The sequence below is a fragment of the Procambarus clarkii genome, chromosome 15 (genome assembly GCF_040958095.1).
Source record: "Procambarus clarkii isolate CNS0578487 chromosome 15, FALCON_Pclarkii_2.0, whole genome shotgun sequence".
Classification (NCBI taxonomy): Eukaryota; Metazoa; Arthropoda; class Malacostraca; order Decapoda; family Cambaridae; genus Procambarus; species Procambarus clarkii.
This window is the reverse complement of record NC_091164.1, coordinates 3,908,474-3,932,864: the sequence shown is the minus strand read 5'-3', so window position 1 is coordinate 3,932,864 and position 24,391 is coordinate 3,908,474. Positions and strand designations below refer to the sequence as shown.

At 37.0% G+C, this 24,391-nt stretch overlaps 2 protein-coding genes across 8 annotated transcripts in view; one reads left to right on the top strand and one right to left on the bottom strand.

Annotated features, from left to right (window-relative positions):
• LOC123759052 (E3 ubiquitin-protein ligase RNF123) overlaps positions 1-7,695 on the top strand; it is a 51,551-nt gene extending 43,856 nt beyond the window's left edge. For all 7 annotated transcript variants that reach the window (XM_045743829.2, XM_045743828.2, XM_045743832.2 and 4 more), the window contains one exon: positions 2,209-7,695. In XM_045743829.2, coding sequence (XP_045599785.1) covers positions 2,209-2,353 — 145 coding nt within the window. In that variant the 3' untranslated portion in view covers positions 2,354-7,695. The remainder of the gene's footprint in view (positions 1-2,208) is intronic.
• A 2,233-nt stretch (positions 7,696-9,928) lies between these two features.
• Positions 9,929-23,018, bottom strand: LOC123759050 (myoneurin). The gene is made up of 6 exons (XM_045743821.2): positions 22,731-23,018; positions 18,610-18,823; positions 16,639-17,576; positions 16,340-16,479; positions 13,966-14,212; positions 9,929-11,970 (listed from the first exon to the last, which is right to left on the bottom strand). Exons 1-6 carry the CDS (start codon positions 22,773-22,775, stop codon positions 10,903-10,905), a joined length of 2,652 nt encoding a protein of 883 aa, XP_045599777.1. The 5' UTR covers positions 22,776-23,018; the 3' UTR covers positions 9,929-10,902.
• Positions 23,019-24,391: the final 1,373 nt, after the last annotated feature.

The window sequence follows — 24,391 nt, the reverse complement described above, 5'->3', positions numbered from 1 at the left end:
TTTGAAGCCTTTTAAGCATGCCGATTTGTGTCTGAGATTCACCAGAATGTAGGTATCAAGTCACTCCACTGCTTCAAAATTATTTTCATTTATATATCACACAATTGCGATTCCTTTGTGATCTGTGTGTGGCATAAGTATGTGAAAACAATTATCATAGGCAAGAGTGTGGTCAGGTTGATTGTAAAACCTTGGTGGAATGTGATTGAGAGAGAGCATTAGTGCCTCATCTCATGGTTAGTATACCTGATATATCCTCATATTCAGTTACTCTGTCATACTTAACCCTTAAACTGCGCATGGCGTATATATACGCCCTGAGTAACATGTCCCATGGTGCGCATGGCGTATATATACGCCATAGGGTGCCAGGCCTGATTCAAATGGCCCGCGGCTACACGGGGTTCACAGTAGCTTCCTCAGGGCTCTTGTAAACAGATGCCATTTAAAAAAAAAATCGTGGGCAATATTCTCAGGTGTGAGAGGCACAGTACTGTTGGAGCAACCAAGGCCGGCGCACGCAGCATGAGCGAACAGCATTGATGTTCAGCTTGTGACCACAGCATCGCCGAAAAATGTCAAAATAAATATATAATTGTTATTATTTAGCGATGACAATATTACAGATGACCAATGACTGTGATATAAATAACCAGGGTTGTGATAATAGCAGGATTGTTGTAATAATTAGCGCTGTGGGAGGAGTGATGCTGAGAGATGGAGGGAGACAGCATCGTTTACTGACTGTGTGGCTAGCTGTTATTGTTTGCATTCACCATACCAGGTCAGTGGTTCTCTATGGTGAACACAAATGTAGATACTTATATTTAATGTGTGTATTAGTGTAATAACAGCAAAAGGATTATGCTGGGAGGAGCCATATGGGTGACGGAGGTGACGTCGTCTGCACGATTTGTCTAGCTGTTTAGAGGGTGGCCACTATGCTCTTTGCGCGCACTACAAGCTTAGGTGTACAGTTCCGGTGCATAAAACATGTAGATACTTATATATAATATGTGTATATACGGTAATAACACTGCAAAAGGTATTGTTGGGGGAGAAAGTTTAGTGCGTGTGACCTTGAAAGAGTGAGGGAGCCGCCAGCCGCCATCTGTGTATAGCGACGACTCTTAGTGCCTGAACTAACTATATCAGCTTAGCTGTACAGTTGTGGTGAACAAAATATATACATACTTATATATAACGTCTGTATATAGTGTAATAACACCACAAATGGTATTGTTGGGGGAGAAAGTTTAGTGCGTGTGTTGAGGGAGTGGCAGCGAGTGGCTGGCTGGTGTGTGGCGGTAACTCCTCGTTGCTTTTCGACTCTCAATACCAACTTAGTGGTTCGTTATGGTGACCAAAACATGCCAATACTTTTATATAACCTGTGTATAGAGTGTAATAGCAGCAAAACTATTTGTTTATTGTTATATAAACATAATAATTGAATCACTAATATGCACATCATACTTTTGAGTATAGCGATTATTAACCACTTTTATTATATAAATATATTACAATACACACTATTGAATAATATTACTGCAAAAAAACTAAGAAAAAATCAATCGGAGACATTGAAACAATTAGGTAATAATATCTTTGTGGCAACTCCCATCTGTCAACGCGGGTGACGCTGACCGGGTCTGACGACCGCTCTGTCAACGCCCACTTTTTGCCAGACTTCCTCGGTCAATTGCGCCCAAAATATGTCACCTACGATTTTTTTTTTTTTTTCCGTGCTCAGGGGACACAAATTAACATGTTTAGAAGACGAAAAAAAAATTTTGAATTTTTTTTTTCTTGCGCACAGGGGTGTAAATGTCCCCAAGACCCCTGAGCAGTGTAAGGGTTAATACTCTTGAAGCTGTAAATAGAGGTCAATTCCACCACTTGTTTACCACACTCATTGCATGCAGATATTTTCCTTGGCTAATTTGTCTTTCCTGTAGTGTGTAAAGGAAGAGAAGAGGGAAAGACAGTATATGGTAAATCCTCAATATATATTATCTCATCGTTTAATCTCCTGTTGTTGTGTGGATAACTTTGTTATTTTATAATGTACAAAACTTTGATTATTTATTTAATTTCTTTCCTTAAACATAATATTCTTTCTTGTAACAATTCCTAATTGCCATGTTTAGTTATAATAAGCCAAATTTTCAGCAAAAATAAATCTATATTTGTGTTTTAACTTTGCAGGGCATGTGTGACGCAACATTTAATGAACAGATCCGACTGTTTCTTCTGTAAAACAACAATAAAGGTAGTTACTGAGCAAAGTACTGGGACAATTGTGTACCAGGCACAAAGTTTGGACAAAACCACAGACCACAAGCCAAAGTAGCAGTCCTCAGTGTGTCACCAGTGACACTTAACCATATCAGGACATGGAGCTTTGGGAACACTTGACTCCAAATTATTAGCTGATATGAGATAATTGTTTATTCTACCTGTGAATATTTCCCAACTCACAATATGTAAATAGTGTTACTGTAGAAACAAATGACAAAAGTATACACTTTACAAAACAGTTCATGGAGAGCTGCAACCAAACATCAAGATCGTATATTCCAGTACTTAGCAGTAGCCTTGAGGCTTGCATAATAGTACTTATTAACATTTGTATAGCCTAAAAATTTTAGGCCCTACTCGAGTAATAGTGGTTGCAAGATTGAAGAATTGTCATGAATGTAAGTGCCTGCAATTTTGACAATTCCTTGTAATGTGTTTTTAATCTATGATCCTGCTAGAAATTTTTTTATGTGGGGTGTCTTTGTAAATCAGAAGTAAGTCCTTGCTGTGTATGAGGAAACAAAATGATTTATCAGACTAAAAATTGTTATGTGACTGATATGAGTCAGTCAAGATGGTAAGTAACTTTAGTTCCATAATATTTGGCTCATTACAAGAGTGGGATGTGACCGGAGGATGTCAAGTGTCCTGTGTGGAGTACATTGGTTATTCTTAGATCAGTTTGTTTCTCCAAGGTGTGGACACAAGGCCATTTCCAGTTCATTTATATTAAAATTGCTATTTTGCAAAAGAAAATAGTTAACTCTTTTCTGTATGCTACCTATGTGTAATTGTAAATGCCTGAATGTGACACACATTAGTGCCTGTTAAATATTTTGCTGGTGTTCACTTCTTATTTAATGATAATGAAAATTTACATTGTCAAATTATTGGAATTCTGTATTTTACTTGTGTAATTTACTTTTTTAAATATACGACTCCAGGCACATGTATCAAATTCTTGGCATTTACTAAAGACAATTGCAGTCAGCATCAATGTTTGAATTCTTGTATTTCATAACATTTAGGTTTGTTTTCAACTGTCTTGTTATTTACTTATCATTGAAACACACAAGCTTTAAAAAGCATCCTGGTAATTTTCATCTTAGAATAAAAAGTCAGTTTAATGTTGAAGAAAATAACAACTATTTTTTACTTTAATTTGATGCTCCATCTGAATGACCAAATAGCATCATGGGGCTTAAAGTGAAGAAAATTTGAATTTTGAATGAGTGCTTGTTGAAATTCCATGCCTGCTTTTTATAAGCATAGTGGCTTTTGTAAGAACTTTACACAATTGCAGAAACAAACTTGTGAATGCACTTTGAACACAAGCTGTCATTTCACTGCCGACATGTGAGACACTGAGTATGCTAATTTGTGTAATGCTTCTCCATGCACCATGTACATGTAACTGTTGTGATACTAATGCACTCTAATGGTCTTTAGCTTCTGCTCCTGCCTTACACTAGCAATGAACTCTTAAGCAAAACGTCCTCGATTACTAATAGATAAGTCTATCACATATTCCGTGATTAAGCACTGCTGTAATATCTTCTTTAAGATTTGCTGGAAGCTTCTGTTAAATCAAACTGGCCAATATAAATTGAACTGCAAGGAAAAATTACGATGGTGGTTTTTAAGTTGTCACCGTCCATAAGAAATAGTTTGTCAAGTTTCTCGGCATCATTATGCTGTACAGGTATTTCTTATAAAACATTTAGAAATGTGCAATCTTAATAGTAATCTCTTAAGTGAAGTTCTTAATGCTGTGAATTATTTATACTTTCCTGTTGTATTTGTCACTTCAGAAAAGTTTTTAAATTTTTAAATTTTTTGACGTTTTAATAGTCCAAGAAATTATGGCTGATAATTCTCAAAATATGATTTGTTTTTATACATATAGTGTGCATGTTTTAAAATCTGTGTGTGTGTGTGTGTGTATGAGAGTGAGAGACAGACAGACAGACACACAGAGAGAGAGAGACCTATGCTCGTGGTGTCCCGTCTTCCCAGTACTCTTGTCATATAACGCTTTGATACTGACGGTTTTAGCCTCCACCTTCTTCTCACTTAACCCTTAGACAGCGGTTACCATAAATTTTCTTGTTTTTCTTGCACTCAGCATACAAATGAATAATTTTATACGTAATGAAAATTATTTCTCGGAATTTTTTAATTTTTTGTGCATAAGCGGGTATGACTGCCTGTGCACAAAAATATAGCCACTGTCTCCATAGCTGCTGTCTGAGGGTTAACTTCTTCCAACTGTCTACCACTCTGTTTGCAAAGGAAAATTTTATAAAAAAAAATTTTGGGCACCTTTGTTTCCTTGGCTTGAATCTGTTACCTCTTGTTCTTGAAGTTGCAGGTTTCAGAAATTCCTGATATTATTTTGTAAGTGGTGATCATATTACCTCTTTTTTTTATGTCATCTAGCTTTGGCCTTTTTAATGCCTTTAGCCTCTCCTCATAACTCTTGTATTTCAGTTTTGAAAGCCATTTTGTAGCATGACTTTGCATAATATCCACTATTGATGTGCTTCTTGAGATATGGGCACCATACAACTGCTGCATAATACAATTCTGGTCTCACAAAGGTCAAGAACAGGTTCTTTAGTATTTCACCATCCATGTAATTAAAAGAATTTCTTCTTTCTAATCATTTCTATTCCCATTCAGATGTTTCACTTCATTGAGGTTTAGTTTTAGCTTTTTTCTGTCTTCCTTTGAGAGGTCTCATCTTAATGACCAAAGTTTCCCCATCCTCATCGCTCTGCAATTACCTGACACTCTTAAGCAATTCCGTTATTTGTTTCACTCCATTAAATGTCACCCTTAATATCTATATCTCATTAACTTTCTCAGGTTGTTCGATATGCAATTCCTGTTCCTTTACCATAGCTGTCACACTGGTAATTTCCTCTTGCTGTTGAGAAATGCTTTAGTAAGAAATTTTCCTTCATAGATATTTATAACATCCTCAGTTTTCACTAACCTGCCCATAAGACCTCCATTTCTTACCTCTTCCTCAATAATCCCCTTGAAATTTGTCTCCCATGCTGGCTTATCAGTGCCCATGGTGGCAGCCATTTTGTTTTTTATTCTGTGCTTCAGTGGGACAGGCCTCCCACAAACATTTCCCAATTTGTATATTTACTTCCAATCATCGCCATTCCACCTGTTATAACTTGATCCTGGAATGCTTAAAAAATAGCAGGGACACCACTAGCTGACCCCTCACCCCCACTACCACCTAGATAAAGATAAATTATCCTTCAGCTCTGTGACTTGCCTCTGTAAGGCAACAAAAGTGTAGTTACACTTTGTATGTGTGTGCATGTGTATAGGAAAATGAAACAAAAATTCTGAGCGTTTTTTAAGTTTCAACACATTATCAAGGCATATAGATAAGAGAAGACATGGGTTTGGGATTACTGTATATGCCCCACTACACCAAAGTAGATCGAGATCTATAAACAAAATATCGAATACTGGAAGTACAGTACTGTACACTAACATGAAGGCGGGATGATTAAATGGGTATTCCCTGTTTCTTAGAATGTACTACACATACAAGTATTCTTTACATTATTTTGATACCTTTCACAAATCTTACCAATTGCAGTATAAATATATTTGTTTTGTATGATCCTGGACTTGCATTAATATTATCTAATTCACTACATTTTATAAATGAAAATTCAATAATATTTCTTGTAATAACTAATTTACCTTCCACGATCTTGAATGATTTAGCCCAGTCAGTTGAATGATTACAAGTGATTTGTTCACTTGAGAGATTGTAGTCATTCAGTTGACTGGACTAATTCATGCAAAATTGTGGAGTGTGAATCAGTTACTGAAATAATTGTTGAATCTTCATTTATAAATAGTAGAGAATTAGATAATGTTAATGTAAGTCTTGGATTATATAAATTATATATCACAAGCCTTAAAAATTATAATGCTAGGTATAAAATTAAGTAAAGAATACTTGCATGTGTAGTGCATTCCAAGAAATGGGGAATACCCATTTAGTCATCCCACCTTCATGTCGCTTCCATTATTCATTATTTTGTTATGGATCTTTATCTTCTCAGGTGTAGTGGAGTTTACAATCCCAAACCCCTGTCTTCTGTTTATATTCTTTGATAATGTGTTGAAACACAAAAACGTTCGGAATTTTCGTATAATCTTTCTAATGGATAGCTATGCATGCATGTGTGTGTGTCTGTCTGTGTCTGTATACACATGTATTCACCTAGTTGTGCTTGCGGGGGTTGAGTTTTGCCCTTTCGGCCCGCCTCTCAACTGTTACTAACTACTATTTTTTTTTTTAACTCCCAGGTACCTATTTACTGCTAGGTAACAGGGGCATTAAGGGTGAAAGAAACTTTGCCCATTTGTTTCTGCCTGGTCCGGGAATCGAACTCAGGCCACAGAATTACAAGTCCTGCGCGCTGTCCACTCAGCTACCAGATCCCTACTTGTGTGTATTCACCTAGTTGTATTCATGTGTGTGTGAGTATGTATTCAGTAATAATTATATATATATATATATATATATATATATATATATATATATATATATATATATATATATATATATATATATATATATATATATATATATATATATATATATATATATATATATATATAATATAATAGATATATAATTACACACACAGTACTGTATATGCATGTATGCATGTATTTATATAAAAATAATTTTCAAGTTTTCTTATCTAGTATCATTGGTATGTATGTATGTATGTATTGAATAATAATAAAGAAAGGCCAAATTTAAAAAAAAAAATAAAAGTTTGAAGCGTATAAAAGATAATGGTCTGTGCTGCATTACAATAGGAAATAAAATGATTGTTAGAATGGACATGTATTGTGCCATATTGCTCACATCTAATGGGTCATCTGTGACTTATTTACAACATTGAAGTTTTATATGAAATGCTCTCGAAAATACAAGGGAAATTTTGCGTTGGGGTGTGGCAGCACATAAAAGTAGTACAGTACAGTACAGAAGTGTATAAATATGAAATTTTAAGCGGGGAATCTTTGTGTGAGCCATTCAGAATTGGGAAAATAGTATGCCACGTGTTTTAACTTTGTCACTAGTTATATTTCTTTCCTATATCCATCTTGATGTTGGCTGCTGGATAATATGTATAAGCAGCCCTTTATATTTAGTAGTATGGCCTGATGAAAAGAATTTCAAAGAAATATAAGAGCATCAAATACTTTTATTAAAATAATTTAATTCACTAATATAGTTTTAATTTATTTTGATAGGTTTACCATGCATTTTTGTTATGTTTTATGATTCTCCATTGTATTTAACAGCAGATTGTGTAAATAAAGCTACAGATTTGTTGTGAACATAATTTAGTCATTCCTGCACACACTTTGACATTAAAATAAATGGTTCTTTTATAACCCTGAGGTAGCCTGAGTGCTGTGATATCTCCAGGAGCCAAGAGAATCAATAATACATTAAGACTCTACCATGTTAATTTACATCTAGAATAGTGTAATCAAATTAAAATGGAAGTTGATACCTGGTTGATGGGGTTCTGGGAGGAGTTCTACTCCCCAAGCCCAAATAATGTACAAATATGTACATATTTGTTAATTTTGTATATATGCATTTGTAATGGTATATTCAGACCTTAATTAAGGACACCTTTTGAGATGAACTTGTAGCCAATAACTAATGTACATCAGAGAAAGAAGTGTGACCAGGGGTATATGGGGAGGGGGCAAGATATGAATTGCACAGAGTAGTGTACATTGCAGAGCAAGTGATGAGGATTGTGACAAGTGGTAGAATAGAGTAAATAGTGTTAGGATAAAATTATAATGGTGGTAATAAGGATATGTGCACTTCCTGGCTTGAATGTCAAAAATACTGCTTTCAGCATGGGGACAATTAGTTTTAAAATTTAATACAAAATTAAAATGTGCATATGGTTCAAATAAATGATTAGATGCATTCATAATATAATGGGTATGCAAGTATTGGGCAGCAGAATATATGTAGACTGGTTCAACTTTTAAACTACAGTATTGAAAGTTACATCAAAAGGCATGATAAAAATGGAAAATACAGTAACAGCCAAAAAACTGCCCATTAAGCAGGAAAAATGGTTATAATTGAAGGTTAATATGCGGGCTAGATTATTTATGGTAGACTAGAAATCTTGAGGTAAAGGTATTTATTGCAGTGTCCATCTTATTCTCAGAAGCACCTCCAAAATTCTGATTTGTTAAATCTGGAAACAAAAAATGCACTTTTTTGAGCTCCACAGTGGCTTCCTGTTGCTAGCCACCTGGTTAGCACCACACACATCGAGTTACACCAAGCCATTGTGAGTCATTGCATGCAGTGCTGCCAGAGCTCGCTGGAGCACTGCTCCGGCACTTCTGCAATTAGATGGGAGAAAGGGAAAGAGCATAACTTGTGGGTGATGGTTGATTGTGCAGGAAAATATTAGTTTTACATCACTAATAAATTAATGTTATATTTCTTTTTTTTTCTTCTTTTTTTAGATTCAATAATACAGTATTAAAATTTGTATATATTTAAAAAGTAAACAGGCTGAATTGTACCGATTCAAATCTGGAAACATAATACCCAATGCACGTTCATTGTCTACATAAATGATCTACCAGATGGAATGCAGAATTACATGAACATGTTTGCGATGATGCCAAGATAATAGGGAAGATGAGAAACTTGGATGATTGTCTTGCCCTTCAAGAAAAACTGGACAAAATAAGTGTGTGGAGCACCACATGGCAAATGGAATTTAATGTGAATAATTGTCATGTTATGGAAAGTGGAATAGGAGAGCATAGATCCCCACACAACCTATAAAATATGTGAGAAATCTTTAAAGAATTCTGATAAAGAGAAAGATCTAGAGGTGGTTCTAGACACAAAACTCGCCCAAGGACCACATAAAGAACGTTGTGCAAGGATCCTATGCTATGCTTTCCAACTTCAGAATTGCCTCAAGAAGCAATGTTGACATGGATGGCAAAATACTGAAGAAATTGTTCATAACTTTTGTTAGACCAAAGCTGGAATAAGTAGCAATTGTATGGTGCTTGTATTTTAAGAAGCACATAAGTTAGAGGCATTAAATATGCCAAAACTAAAAGATAGAAGAAGAGGCAATGTGATAACTACAGTACTGTACATACGAAATAGTAACGGGAATCGACAAAATTGATAGGAATAAATTCCTGAGACCTGGAACTTCAAGAACAAGAGGTCATAGATTTAAACTATGGGGTTGCACATACAACACCCAGAGAGGAGGCCGAAGAAATCCCCTGACCCTTGGGAGCACCCCTCACCACGACAAGGCATAACTTGAAGCGGGAATGAAAATGGTAAATATTTTCAAAAATTATGAAGACAATATAATACATGTGGGTCTTATAATCTATTTAATTTTTGCTATACCTGTACTATATATATATTTGTACACCAATCCTTTATTAAAAACACTAAAAAGACAATGTAAATAAAACAGCAAAGTACCTTCTAATACCACTTCCACCTCTTAACAAAACAGCAAAGGTTTTAAGAACTACAAAATTAATTTGGGTAAATACAATCTTTTATTTTTCTTATAGTAGATGGATACATCGTAGTCAAATGTTACATGTATAAATTTTCATGAGCTATACTGTATACACAAAGTAAAAATTTGTGATTTTCATACACTGACAAACTACTATGTTGACATAACCCCCCCCCCCCCTCTCCTTTCGACAAATCTAGGAAAATGACAGTGTAACAAATGTTGAAAACATTGATCCATTGTTTATTAAACATTACTCGAGCATGTTTTGCCTGCTAGAGAGACTTCATAAATGCATATTTTGATGTTATGCCATATGAATTTTATTCTCAATATCACAGTTTGGTTGACGTACCACTATTTTGGGAGAAATACACCCCAACTCTGATCCAAAATGGGGTAGGAAACTGTCATATGTAAATTTACAAAAGTTAAATAACTACACAAGAACCAATAGTGAAAGTGAAAATCCCTCTTTAATTAGGATTACTTTCCTAACCAATTTTTTTCCTATACTGCTTCCATTTTTTCCTCTCTGGACTTGTGTTGCCCTGCTACATGGTAGTTGTAATTGTGGTGTCAAAGATGATTTTAATTGTCTCTCCTGGATAGAGACGTTAACCGTAGGACCAGCCTTTCCAGCTGTCGGTTATCTAATGTAATGATTCCCAACCTATTTTCTCCTCATATACACTAAACAAACCCAACAGCAGCTAAGTCCCAGTTACCTATTTACTGCTAGGTGAACAAAGGCAGCAGGAAATGTTGCCCAAATGTTTCTGCTTTGACACAAAAATTGACCCCTCATGAATGCATGCATGTGTAATTACCAAAGTGTAGCCTGCTGCCTCTCTTGTAGATAGGAACTATGTGTACTTGCTTAGTTGTACTCAGAGGTTAAGCTTTGAATCTTTGGTCCCGCCTCTCAACTGTCAATCAACTGGTGTACAGATTCCTGAGCCTATTGGATTCTATTGTGTGTGTTAAATTAGTCTGTGACATTATCTAACATAAATTCTAATATGTTCAGGGATTCCATGCAATGCTCTTGTTTAATTGATTTCTTTTGTAAAGTCTCTTGAGCCATCAAGCTCATACCTGATTGATTTGTAGTAGCAGCTCCCGGTATATCCCCGGAAGGTGCCATAACCTCTAGAACGCTCTCTTCTGACCTTGAGAAAGCACAATTATTAGAGTAGGACATTGTTTCAACGTGGGTACTGGTGACTAAGTCTAGATTACCTTGGTTCTGAATTGAACCATTAACTGACAACCTTAATTTATGATCTGATGGAGTAATAAGATTATTTTGAAGAGAGGACATATTTCCACTTTCTAGCTGTTGTGACTCGTTCATAACAGATGAGTCCGACTTGCCTAATAAAATACCATGTTCCACCAAGAACCTTGAGGGAAAACTATCTGCAAGTTCTGTAACAGTCTGTTGCTTTACTGATTGCTGTGCATGATTTTCTAATGTCTGAATATCGGCCAGCTGCACAATGTCTGGTGATGTAACAAGCACTGAAAAGGTTTCCTGTTCACTGCACACATCACTGTGACCCCCAAGCTGAGAGTCACATACCTGATTGGTAACCTGAACATTTTTTTCCTTTTCAACAGTAACATTAGATATTCTCTTAGATGTTCCTGATTTATGGTGTAATCTATTTAAGTTTAGTGTATTTGTAGTTGGTTCTTGAACAATGGATGTAAATTCAGTTTCATTTTTTGACTTTATGCCATCAATGCCTGGCAATGTACCTAAAGATTGATTTTGAAATAAACCATCATCACTATTTGCCACAGTAGATGATGATGTACCTAACACTTTAGCAAGAGGATCTGAAGGAACAGAATGGCGACTAAGGTTGTGTTTCTTTGTAAGATGGTCTCGAAGCTTGTCAGGCCTTGTAGTTCTGAAGTTACACTGCAGTTTGGATATTACTGTGCATGTCAGTCGGTTGGAAGGGGGTGCATGAAGTCGCATATGACGCCGCATATTCTTTGCATGGGAGAAAGAGTGACCGCACACTTCACACTGATGCACCCTTGTCTGAAGTGGAAAATATGATTAAACAGTTACTGCCAATGTAAATATAGTACTGTATGAGCTCGCTTATCCGAAGCCCCACTGATCTGAATATTTGGGTTATCCTGCGAAAATAGCAGTTGGATATTTCTCTTTCAAAATTTTGCCATATCTGGATAGAAATTTGGATAGCTGAAGGTTTGGCCAGATAGTGCAGACTGGTATAGGTTCTAAATCAAGTCTGGACTGTAATGATTGGTATATAGTCTAGCTTTTGTTGTTAATGTAAACATTTCTAGTTAAAATACCAGTTTGTTTTATTTGTGTTAAATTTTATGTTTCACTTGTGTTTGAGAGTATGTATTAGTAAATGAGTATGATTCTGTGTGTAAAGTTTTCACGTGCATTTTCATGATACGAGTCCCTGCACTCCATGAGAGAGTGAGGGCTGAGACTCCACACACACACAGGTTGTGGTGTGTGTGCTCGTGAGGTATTCACCTCACTGTGAGGTTATTGGCCTCCATTTTATATCCAAGAGACTGGAACTGTAATTGTTAATCTGGTCAGTGAGAGATTTTTCCTTGTTAGTGTATTATCCCTTTTCCTGTGTTTAAATAAGTGTAATGCAAAATGAATATTGGTTCTACATCCCTAGTTTAAAATAACATATCTATACTGTAAATATTTGGAGATTTGTTTCTGCCTAGCAGTCTATATAATGTGCCTGCCTGCTCAAAATGAACCCATCCAAGCCTAGTCAAGCTAAACAGGCCATGTGCTCTCGACCTTTGCATAATACCACAGTGCCATGCCATTAGTGAAATATATTCTTAAATAACTTTTTGTTTTCATAGTAACTTCAATAATTTTTTGCCAAGACTTATGTCTGGTAGTAACAGCAATCATCCTGGAGGTGTTAAGAGGACGAAGGTTGTGCTAATACCACCGACAACCATAGTTTACTCATATTTTCCATTGATATGTTATTAATTTTTTATCCAACTGTGCTAGTCCAGAAGTTGGAAACATGTATCAGTACTGGAGGTAAACCAAAGAGCTAATCATAAGAGGACAACGAACAAAGGAGGCAAGCAAAACTGTATTCTTATTTTGCAAAAACAGCAAGCCAAGGCCCTTCTACCACTGAAGCCTCACAAGCAAGCCAAGAGCCTTCAACCAGTGAAGCCTCATCAGAAAGCCAAGAGCCTTCAACCAGTGAAGTTTCAACAGCTGGCAGTCAAAATTGACCTTACAAAGCTCGTGTACTTACTCAACCCATCCTCTGAACTGATGGTACGGTTTAAAACTAAGTGAAAATAAGTACAATTCCCGACTGCTGTGAATAGTACATAATTGCACTTGTGCTGTTACATTTACCTTCCCATTTTCAGAGGACCGGCTGACTTACTGCACAGTAACTTTAGTGTTAAGTTAGATTACGTAAATTTTAAAAAATTATTGACTTGAAGATGCAGTACAGTACTACTGTACAGTACTGTACACAGCATCAATCAAGAAAAACTACAACAAGGTAAGTTGAAGATTGTTTTAAATTACAGTACTGATATAGTTTTCAATTATAGTGTGTGTGGAAATTCAGATTAATTATGTTGGGTGTGGTACAAAAATTGTGAATTTGTTTACTTTTGGACTTCCCTGGTAAGAATTCTGCTTATCCAAATGTATGGCTTATCTAGCAGGGGGTCCTTCCCATATAGTTCGGATAAGCAAGCTCATACAGTAGTTTTGTGATTAAGATTGCGCTGTCCTGGCATTCTCACTCACAGCAAATTCTATAATAGTTCATTATGCATTCCATATCAATCAATTGGGCAGTGGGTGAAAGGGCTGAGACATAAGAGTTCAGATATAAGACTATTATTCTATTAATAAAGGAAGTAACAATGATGAACATGTTACAGCAGGTAAGATTCACATCAACAAATTTCTTGAATACTTAAAAATTATGAAAAAAATTAAGATCACATAGTTTAAGAGCATCTAGATAAAACTAACCTTTGAATGTGTAGCAAGATGGTCGTTGAGATGAGTCTTGCGGTTAGACGTGAAGGCACATCCTGGGTGAGGACAAGGAAATGCTCGACCAGAATGCTGCACCAAGTGAGCTTTGAAGCTGCTCACGTACTTGGAAGAAAACCCACATATATCACACAGCACACGGCTCGTGGGACTGTGTGTGTACAAGTGAGCTTGGAGGGCATGGCGCCATTTGAATCCTCTCCCACATTCACTACAAACAAACCTAAAAAAACAAAAACTATAAATACAGTATGCTGGTCACTCCCTGTATCTGTGGATTCAAAATGTAAAAAAAAAATTATGGATGCTATAAAACAAGCATTGAAAGTAATGAAATGCCAATTTTTGGGTGAGCCTCGGTGGCTCCCTAAAGCTACCATCTCCGATGTAGGTGCCATCAGTCATTGAGTTCTCTGGCCTACTGGGAACCCAGTGCCAGATTCAGGTCCTCTCAGAGAAAAAGGGAGCTGTAGCTCCCTTCACCTCTGTGAGGGGATATGTATGTTCATATTATACCCCCACTGAGGAAGGCACCCAGAAAATCAGCAAGTCAAAACAAACCACAGCTGGATTCCTTTGAGATTTGCAGGTTCCAAAATGACCATAGAACTCCCCAAACTATGTAAACAAATTATCAAAAATGTTTCAAAACTAGTGCTCGGTCTAGTTTTGAAACTAGAGCGAGCACTCTAGTTTCTCTCCCCTTTTCCCCACCCTCCCGTTTGGGGAAGAGGGAGCAGGCCACGGCTCACAGGCCGCTCCACCGTCAATTCAACAAATGATGTAAGAATCTGACACTTTTGGGGAGGGAGGGGTGTCAGGGAGCCCTGGAGCTCACCAAGAAATTTGGCATTTCATTATATTCAATGCTTATTTTCTAGGGAAGCCCCTTGTGGCTCTCTGAAGCCAACTACACCATTGAGAAGGAAGAAATAGGCACTTACCAGGGAGGAGGGAGCACTGCAGGCATCACAGTGAAGATGAGACCAGCAGCCTAGAAAGCCGACCCAAGGCCACATGGTGAACTAAGGTACGCGAACACCTAGAGCACGCTGACCAAGTACTGGGTCACCAACACCCAGTTCAACCTTCAAAATACCCACACCCAAATATCAGCCCAGGACATATTAGAAAAAACAGTGATCAGGTTCAGGTGCTGGTCCTCATTAGGTCAGAAAACTCTGCGATTGATGGCACCTAGTAGACAGTACCTACATCGGAGATGGTAGTTTCAGCGAGCCACAAGGAGTTACTCCCAGAAAAATGTTTGTTTAACAATCTGCATATAACTATGATGTCTTTTTCTTTGAGTACAAATACTTGAAGGGGCAGCCACATCTAAAATTTAACTCGTATATTTGTCTAAAAGGGTTAAAAAAAAATAAACAAACACTCAAAAGTCCTGACTGACAGCACTCATGACTCATTTGAATTAATCAGTCCATTAACAGGCAAGGTGGTCAGAAAAATTTGTAGAATTTTACAGGAAATGGGGGAACGGAGTTCTTTTCCTACTGTTTATTTTTGCTCAAAGCTAGATTTTTCTTCTTCAAGGAAGAGTTGGAAGTATGCATCAAGTAGCTACTGAGCATCAGCCCAGATATCAAACTCTGAATGTAATGAAATGCCTTTTTTTTCTGGGCAGCCTTCATCCCTGTAGCACAAAGCATCCCTTCCCTGTAGAATTCAGGGTCTCCCTTCAGGTAGCATGCACATGAGCTGGGTGGGCAGGCAGAACTCTGGGGTGACTTGAGCTGCCATCTAGTGGCACAATGGGATAAAAGCACTGGGTTTATTGAGATCTGGCAAACTACTGCTTCCTTTGCTTCAATCTTTTTTCTTTCTTTCAAAATATGTAGATTCTTTTGCTTTGTTTGTACTGTACTTTGTAAGCAGTTTTACTCAGTTTTGAAGATGATCTTAGAACCCTATGCTTCTCTTGCCTCTGGTCCTGGTGCTGGATAAGCCTGCACAAGTCGAGGCCTGGTAGCTTTGTGGTTGTCTTGGGGTGTACCAGAGCCAATGTGCCAGGAAACTACCGAGACCACCCAAAAAAGGGGCATTAATTATATTTAACCCATTATTTTTTTATAGATTAAATTAAGTCTCTTATGAACCATGAGAAAAATGATCTAATATGCACAATGAAATCACAAGAATGTGAGGAATCTTTGAATAAATATTGAGGCTGAATGATGGAATTGAACTCACAACCCTGAATTTCTTAATGTAGGTAGTTTGGTCCAATCAGCAGTGTGTGCACACCCAAGGAATGCAGAGTTGCAGGTTCAATTCCACTGCACAGCCTCAATATTTATTATCTAATGTGTTGCTGCAAAAGAAAACTTACGGTTTAGTAGTAGAATGCTTTGGAGTGTGCATAGTTAAGGCAGCCCGAGTTCGAAACCTTAACTCACAGTACATGCAAAAGAATGGCAGCTCCTGGTCATGAAGAGCAAAATGAAGTCGCTGTCCTTCTGGTTCTCGTATCTAAAGCAAAAATGTGACTACAATATAAATAAGAGCAACAAAATTATTCTAAATATTATCTATCAATATTAGGCCATATTACAATCTATATGTTTGACCTTATTTTTATACATTACATTTTAATACAAGTCAATTAAACAATTACTAAATGATGCTCACTTGAACAAAGCAGAGTGGACATTGTGATGTAAAGTGCTGCATGTGCTGTACATGCTTCACTAGATCTCCACATCGCTGGAAAGATGACCCGCACACTGCACAAACAAGTCCCTTCCCAATTGACTTCTGCTTCTGTTGCTTTTTTTGATGCTGTAACTGCTGAGTATCGCTACAAAACACACTAACCTCTTGCTCTGCATTGACAACTAAACTTAAAATATCACTTGTTCCAACATTTGTACTATGTATATTTCCATCATTTTCAACATCAGCATTACTAATGCTTTCCATTTTAATATTCAGCGGTTCCATAGGTGTCTCTATGGTAATATCTCTTATCACTTCCAAGGATGGAGAATTCTCAAAGCTACATGCATTTGTATTGGAATCTTGAATTTGTGAATCTGACTGGTGTTCATAATTTAGAAGTTCCTCCCTAACTGGAACAGGAGCCCAGTTGCTGTTTGTAGAAACATTCATATCAGGAACATCACTACATAGCATAGACAATTCCAGTATGCTATTTTCACAGTCAACTTTCACTCCCAAAGTATCAGATAAGGAATAGTCCATTGACTGTTTGCTTTGTAAAGAGACTGGTAATGGATTTTGCACAGCTTCACTTGTTAGATTAACTTCACTCACTTGTTCCACTTGCTTCACGTCACTCACTTTTCTTTGGTCAAAACTTTTAATCAAGATGGGTTTTCTGTTATGTTTTTTTCTAGTGGCATTTTTCTGATTACTAGTATTATTTTCTGTTAACTGTATTGAGTTTTCTGCCTTTCTCATTTCCAAACAAGCACAGACTTGATGAGACAGGCCAAGCATGTGAGCATAGTGACTGAGGGTGGCTAGGTATACTGCTGGCACATGAACTATTTCCCCATATAATAGGCCTACCAATGCCTCCATCATGTTCACCTCTGGTATGCCACCTGTAAAAACAATATACATGTATACAGTAATACAGATCAGTCACTTACAAAACTGAAATATTTAATTCAGATTAAACATTTATTACCCTTAAATTTTTATTTAGTCTCCATGGTGCAGTGGAGAGACACTCGCCCGGCGCTTCATGAGCACTTTGGCCTGGGTTAGTATGCCCAGCTGTTGTATGTTTCAACTCACTGATTTTCTGGGCGCCTTTAGCAGTTGTGGCATAAATGAGTAACTCAACATATAAATGCCACAGCTCCCTGTACCTCTGTGAGGGGACCAGGTTCTGGTACTGGGTCCCCAGTAGGCCAGAGTACTCCATGACTGATGGTACCTACAATGGAGATGAGAACTTCAGGGAGTCACAGGGGGCTTCCTCCCAGAAAAATCTTGAACTACTCACAATGGAAGGGCAGATTTCACCTGTCTCAATTTTACACACACATAAAACATATTTCTATTATAACTGTTGCAAAACTAATTCCAAAATAACTTAATGTTTCTAAAGTTAATGCAATTTAATTAATATCTTCCAACCCATCCTCCAAAAATGATTGGACCTTATAGCAACTATTGGTGGAATGTTCAAACAGAGTTGTAATCAAAAGAAGTTCACATTTTGTACTACTGGAATACCACACAGTACATGCCAAGAACTTGGCCAGTATCGACACAATTTAACCTAACCTGTCCTAGATCTAAATAAGAAATCTTAAGCTTGGTATATACTATCTTAGTTCTAATTTAGTACATATATGCGGTATACTAGGCCTAGAAAAGTTTGAGTTTGGTTGTTGCCTAATTTCTCAAACCCTTTACATACAAAATTAATATACAGAGTACAGAAACCTTTTTTTTTTTTTGGGTACAAGTCTGTTACACCCATAATTATTTGATTTACTTTCATTTGCAAATGACAGATTGATACTGTAAACTAGATTTTTCTGGTAATCTTTCAAATTACCGGATAAAATCAGGGAATGCAAGAACAAGTCAAAACATACTGGTATAGCTACAGTGTGTACTAACCTTCCTGTGGCATGGAAGGTTTCAGGTTGACATCATCTAGGGAAATAACAAGGGGACGTAAGACAGACCAATCACGCTGTGCTGCTAGACGTCCCTGCAGAACGCCAGCTATGACAGTCGAGTGAGCAGCAAGCACGCAACTATGTGCAGCGGTGTGTTGACCATCACTACCTACGACCACAACGTCACATAACTCTTCTTTCTCACGCAACCACTGATGACATATACAAAGAAAATCTCTTGAAAATCTGTCCTAAAAAATCTTTCAGGTGCAATTAAGATAATGTACAAGAGATGTCTCAGTCACATGAGGCCAGTTAAAAAAAGGTAACTCAGGGATGCCACATTTTTGGGGTGTGGAGAGAAGAAAATGAGAAGATAAAATAAGAAGAAAGAAAATGAAAAGATGATAACATTAAAAAATAAGAGAAGGGGGGAGGAAAGAAAGAGAAAAGCAAAATATAAGAGAGTGAGAGAAAAGAAAAAGTGAAAATGAATAAAGGAAAAGAAAAAGTGAAAATGAATAAAGGAAAAGAAAAAGTGAAAATAAAATAAAGAGAAGCAAAAAAAAATAGGAGGTAAAAAAATAGAAGAAGCAAAATGAGGAAAGACAAAAAGATGACAAAAAAAAAAAAGTAAAAAAATGAAGTAGAAATTTTTAAACATTTCTGAATTACTTATCAAAGGGTTGGAATAAATTTTGCTCGTATGTGAATTACAATATTACAAAAATGATAACCACTATTAGGGTTACAATTTTGACAAATGACATAGTTATAAGACATACACTGTAAATTTGAATTGATAAATTATTCTTGCAATACAGTATAAAAGTCCACTGTTTGTGAACAAAATTTTCTGCCACCTACCACTGATAGCATTTGCTATACTGTATATAAAGGGAAATGTTGAACATTACATATTCTAGGGGATTGTTGAGCATTACAGAATTTGGGAAAAAACAATCTAATCTATATATATATTGTGACGATAATCTCTTTCAAGAGAGATTGAGCCTGCTCTTCTCTACATCAAGTTACGTATATTACACAACAATAAGATGCTACCTTCAAGATACGTCTACCAGTAGCACAAAACGTTTTGACCAGGAGGCAAACGTACCCAAGACTCACCCCCTACTCCACACTCCCTCCATGCCAGCTTGTCATCAACCAGCCAACTACCCTTCCCAGCCTGCCTGCTCCTGATTGGTGACTCGCCGACTGCACACCTGCACTTCTGCACCTCAGCGCCCTCTACCTGAGTCGATGTCTGGGCTTGAACCAGCCATTGAAGTCAGAATATCCTTGTGCTCTCAAGCAGTGAACAACTAACTGATATACGCTGTGTATCAGGTGGATGTTTCTCAGCTAGCGCCATATTCTCAGCACCTGATTATTTTTCACTGTGTATTTATATTATTGTAGAGTAACTTCATCCCCAATCTTCATTTATATTATATGTTTTTGACTTGTTTGTTTGCACTGTGCATTGCCAAGGGATTGTCTTTGTTTATAATTTGTTTTCTATATTAATTAAAGTTTCATTATTCATACTATGTGTTTGGCGTGTCTTCCCTTACTTTACCACAGATAAACAGGCAAGCAGTCTATTTTTTTTTTTTTTTTTTTAAGTGTGACTAGGCATTGACACCTGCCAATGGAGGACTGCTGAACATCTACACTCCTACACTTTCCCGTCACAATATATATTTCCTTATATATATGTATTGGTCATTTATAATGTTCTAGGGCATATTTTTGCAAAGTGACCACTATAGCATATTGCAGCTGTAGGGTATAGGTTAAAGGATATTAAGAAAGGTGCAGAATTCTACAGAATTATTGAAATGCTACTGCTGGTCCTAAAAGAATTAAATTGGTCGACAAGTAAGTCAGTCACAACTCTCAGAACTTGGGACTTTAAAGTTTTTTTGTTTTTTTGGGGGGGGGGCAAATTTTTTCAGATTTCAAACTCTATTTTCCTTGTTTCTTATGGTTGTTTTGATTAGGGACCAGATTAGGGCTTTTTAACTTAAATAAAGTGTACCCTAAATATATCCCCTAAATCATTATAATTATTTTAATTATCCCTATATTTTGTTTTTTTCGTTATTTTTTAATTAGTTAATTAATTTCATTTAATCATTTATTCTTATTATATATTATAAAATTTTAATTTTGTCAGTTTATATTGCATATCCCAGTCCAGTTGTATTATTATCTGTTCAGATCTTTATTTTTTTACTTACACTTAACTATTTTCACTTATATAAATGTATATTTGCTCAATAACATTAGATATCAATTCAGTTTCATTTTAAATATTGCTTAATTATTTTTATAATTTTAATTTTTACTCGTTCCTAGATTTAGTATTTTACTGTAATTATATACTCTCTTTCTATAATATCTAACTCCTGTATCCTAGTACTGTACTCTAGCACTGTAACTTACTACAGTAATTTGAATCTCATCATTTATTCTTGATACTACAATTAAATTGACAATCAATTTCACTTTGTTCTGATCTTTGTTTTACTTATATTTAACCATTTTTACTTATATAATTAATAAACCCAAGAGTTACACATTTACTCAGTAATATAAGTTATTAGTTCTCGTTTAATTTTATATTACCATACTATTATTTTTAAATTTAAGTACTGTAAAGTATTAAGAAGCCAAAACATTATTTGTTTGTTTTGATAGTGTAGAAAATTCTCCAATTTTCACGCTTTTTGCCACACATCTCCCTCATACTATATTCTAACCTGCATATTCTTTAACAGTCCTCTCCATTCTCACTGCATCAAATGAACATTGACCCTGCACTAAATCTGCTACAGTAACACATTGATCATTGCTACTACAGTTACTACATGGCAAATGATACAAAAAACAAAGTAGAAACTCCAAAATAACACAAGCCTATCGGTATTCAACCAAAATGTCAGATCACTTGGTAAACATTTTGATGATATAAATGCACTACTAGAAGCACTAGGTGCTAAACTATTGTTCATTATCGTGACAGAAACATGTCTAAGTAAAGACCATACCCAACTGTACAGCTTAGGCAGTTATAAAGCCATTCACAACTGCAGGCCAGACAAAAACAGGGGGCTGTACAGCTATCTATTATGAAGATAACTTTACTTGCACCAGTATTATTAATGACAGAGATGACTACTGTGAATATACCTGTACTCATTTCTCAATCAAATCCTTTAAATCCCCTATAACCGTAGGAGCTGATTATTGTTTCCCAGGTTTAGTTTCATAGTTTTTTAGTTTAGTTCATTTATTATGCACCCCATACCCATCTTGTGGGCGGTAGTGGAAAGGGTTACAGAGGCACACAATGGGCTCAGGGACTGAACCCCACAATTCATTTAGCTAAGCAAGTTACAATCTTCATGAGCTAGTTACAAAATTCAATAAAAGTCGTCACATCAACAATGGGTTCGAGATCGACCTCAAGTACAGGTTCTAAATTAAGCAACTGACATATGTGGAGAGCTAGTGTCACAATTTATGTTTGTCCTGCACACCGCCCCACTAATACAACTGCATTCTTTTATAATCTGAGGAATCTAATCATAAGCAACAAATTCAATGAAAATCAGACACCAATATGTAGCAATTAATGACATACCCTCCCCAACTGTACAAGTAACAGTAGGAGTGTCACAGGGCAGTACCATTGGCTGATAAAATGTTTCTACATCTCATGAAAGGAATATAATTTTTCATTCCTTTCATCGCAATGCAGTACATGTGAAATTTAGTTTTTTACCCTTTGACTAAATTTATTTTGATAGCAATTTATTCTAACTCCTTTTTATTGTCTTAGTTACATATATGAAAGGTAATCATTGCAGTTTACTCATAGAGTAAGGCAACCCAACACAATTTCATTACATGGGCAATATTTCCTTTATATACTAGAAGAAAACTATGAATACAGTGCAAGAATTTTATGCATCTAATCACTAACAATAAAATTATGTATCACATCATGCAACGTTAGTTTAGACACTCTCTCCCTCTCTCTAAACAGCTCAATTTCCACATTAAGGATGCAAGGTAACAAGACCCCCAACCCGGAGGAAACATTACCTGGAGACTTTTGGTGACATTGGTGTCACACTGTAGGGTCAGCATGGCCTCTCCTCTACCCTACACATCTCCTCACACACCTCTCTCTCTCTCTCTCTCTCCTCCTGCACTCTGCAACACCTCTTCCACTCTCTTAGTAAACAATCAACCAACTCCTCTCACTGCTATTTATGTATGGCATTTGTGAGAGTTGAGAGACGCGTTCGTGTCGCTGGAGACGGATTCGTGTTGTTTAAAATCCAGCTTGAAAAAAAAAATCAGGAAAAATGGGGGCACCTTTGACAAACCGCCGGTTTTTGGTCTTCGTCGAGGCCAGTAGTACTCACCTAATTGTACTCACCTAATTGTGCTTGCGGGGGTTGAGCTTTGACTCTTTGGTCCCGCCTCTCAACTGTCAATCAACTGGTGTACAGATTCCTGAGCCTACTGGGCTCAATCATATCTACATTTGAAACTGTGTATGGAGTCAGCCTCCACCACATCACTTCCTAGTGCATTCCATTTATTAACTACTCTGACACTGAAAAAATTCTTTCTAACGTCTCTGTGGCTCATCTGGGTACTAAGTTTCCACCTGTGTCCCCTTGTTCGTGTCCCACCCGTGCTGAAGAGTTTGTCTTTGTCCACCCTGTCAATTCCCCTGAGAATTTTGTAGGTGGTTATCATGTCTCCCCTTACTCTTCTGTTTTCCAGGGATGTGAGGTCCTTTAGCCTTTCCTCGTAGCTCAATCCTCTCAGTTCCGGGACGAGCCTGGTGGCATACCGCTGAATCTTCTCTAACTTTGTCTTGTGTTTAACTAGGTATGGACTCCAGGCTGGAGCTGCATACTCCAGGATTGGTCTTACATAAGTGGTATACAGGGTTCTGAAAGATTCCTTACACAAGTTTCTGAAGGCAGTTCTTATGTTGGCCAGTCTAGCATATGCCGCTGATGATCTTCTTTTGATGTGGGCCTCTGGAGACAGGTTCGGTGTGATATCAACCCCCATATCCTTCTCTCTAATTGATTCTCGCAGGATTTCCCCTCCCAGATGATACCTTGTGTTCAGCCTCCTGCTCCCTTCGCCTAATTTCATCACCTTACACTTTCCAGAGTTGAACTTCAGCAGCCATTTTCTAGACCATTCCTCCAGTTTATCCAGGTCATCCTGTAGTCTCTGTCTATCTTCATCCGTCTTGATTCTTCTCATAATTTTTGCATCATCAGCAAACATCGAGAGGAATGAGTCTATACCCTCTGGAAGATCGTTCACATATATTAGAAACAGGATGGGTCCAAGTACTGAGCCCTGTGGGACTCCGCTGGTGACATCTCGCCACTCTGATGTCTTCCCCCTCACCGTTACTCGCTGTTTCCTGTTGCTTAAGTACTCCCTTATCCACTGGAGCACCTTCCCTTTTACTCCTGCCTGTTGCTCCAACTTTTTTAACAGCCTTTTATGGGGTACTGTGTCAAAGGCTTTTTGGCAATCCAGGAAAATGCAGTCGGCCCACCCTTCTCTTTCCTGCCTAATTTTCGTTGCCTGGTCATAAAATTCTATTAAACCTGTGAGGCACGATTTACCATCTCTGAACCCATGTTGGTGGTGCGTTACAAAGTTATTTCCCTCCAGATGCTCTACGAGCCTTTTCCTCACGATCTTCTCCAGCACCTTGCATG

Bases quoted from the DNA above. Each gene is read 5' to 3' on its own strand.
- LOC123759050 (XM_045743821.2), bottom strand. From the start codon at position 22,775: ATGCTGACCCTACAGTGTGACACCAATGTCACCAAAAGTCTCCAG. The intron at 18,824-22,730 runs GTAATGTTTCCT...ATATGTCATCAG, and splicing joins ATGTCACCAAAAGTCTCCAG to TGGTTGCGTGAGAAAGAAGA. The intron at 17,577-18,609 runs GTTAGTACACAC...TTGTTTTTACAG, and splicing joins ACCTTCCATGCCACAGGAAG to GTGGCATACCAGAGGTGAAC.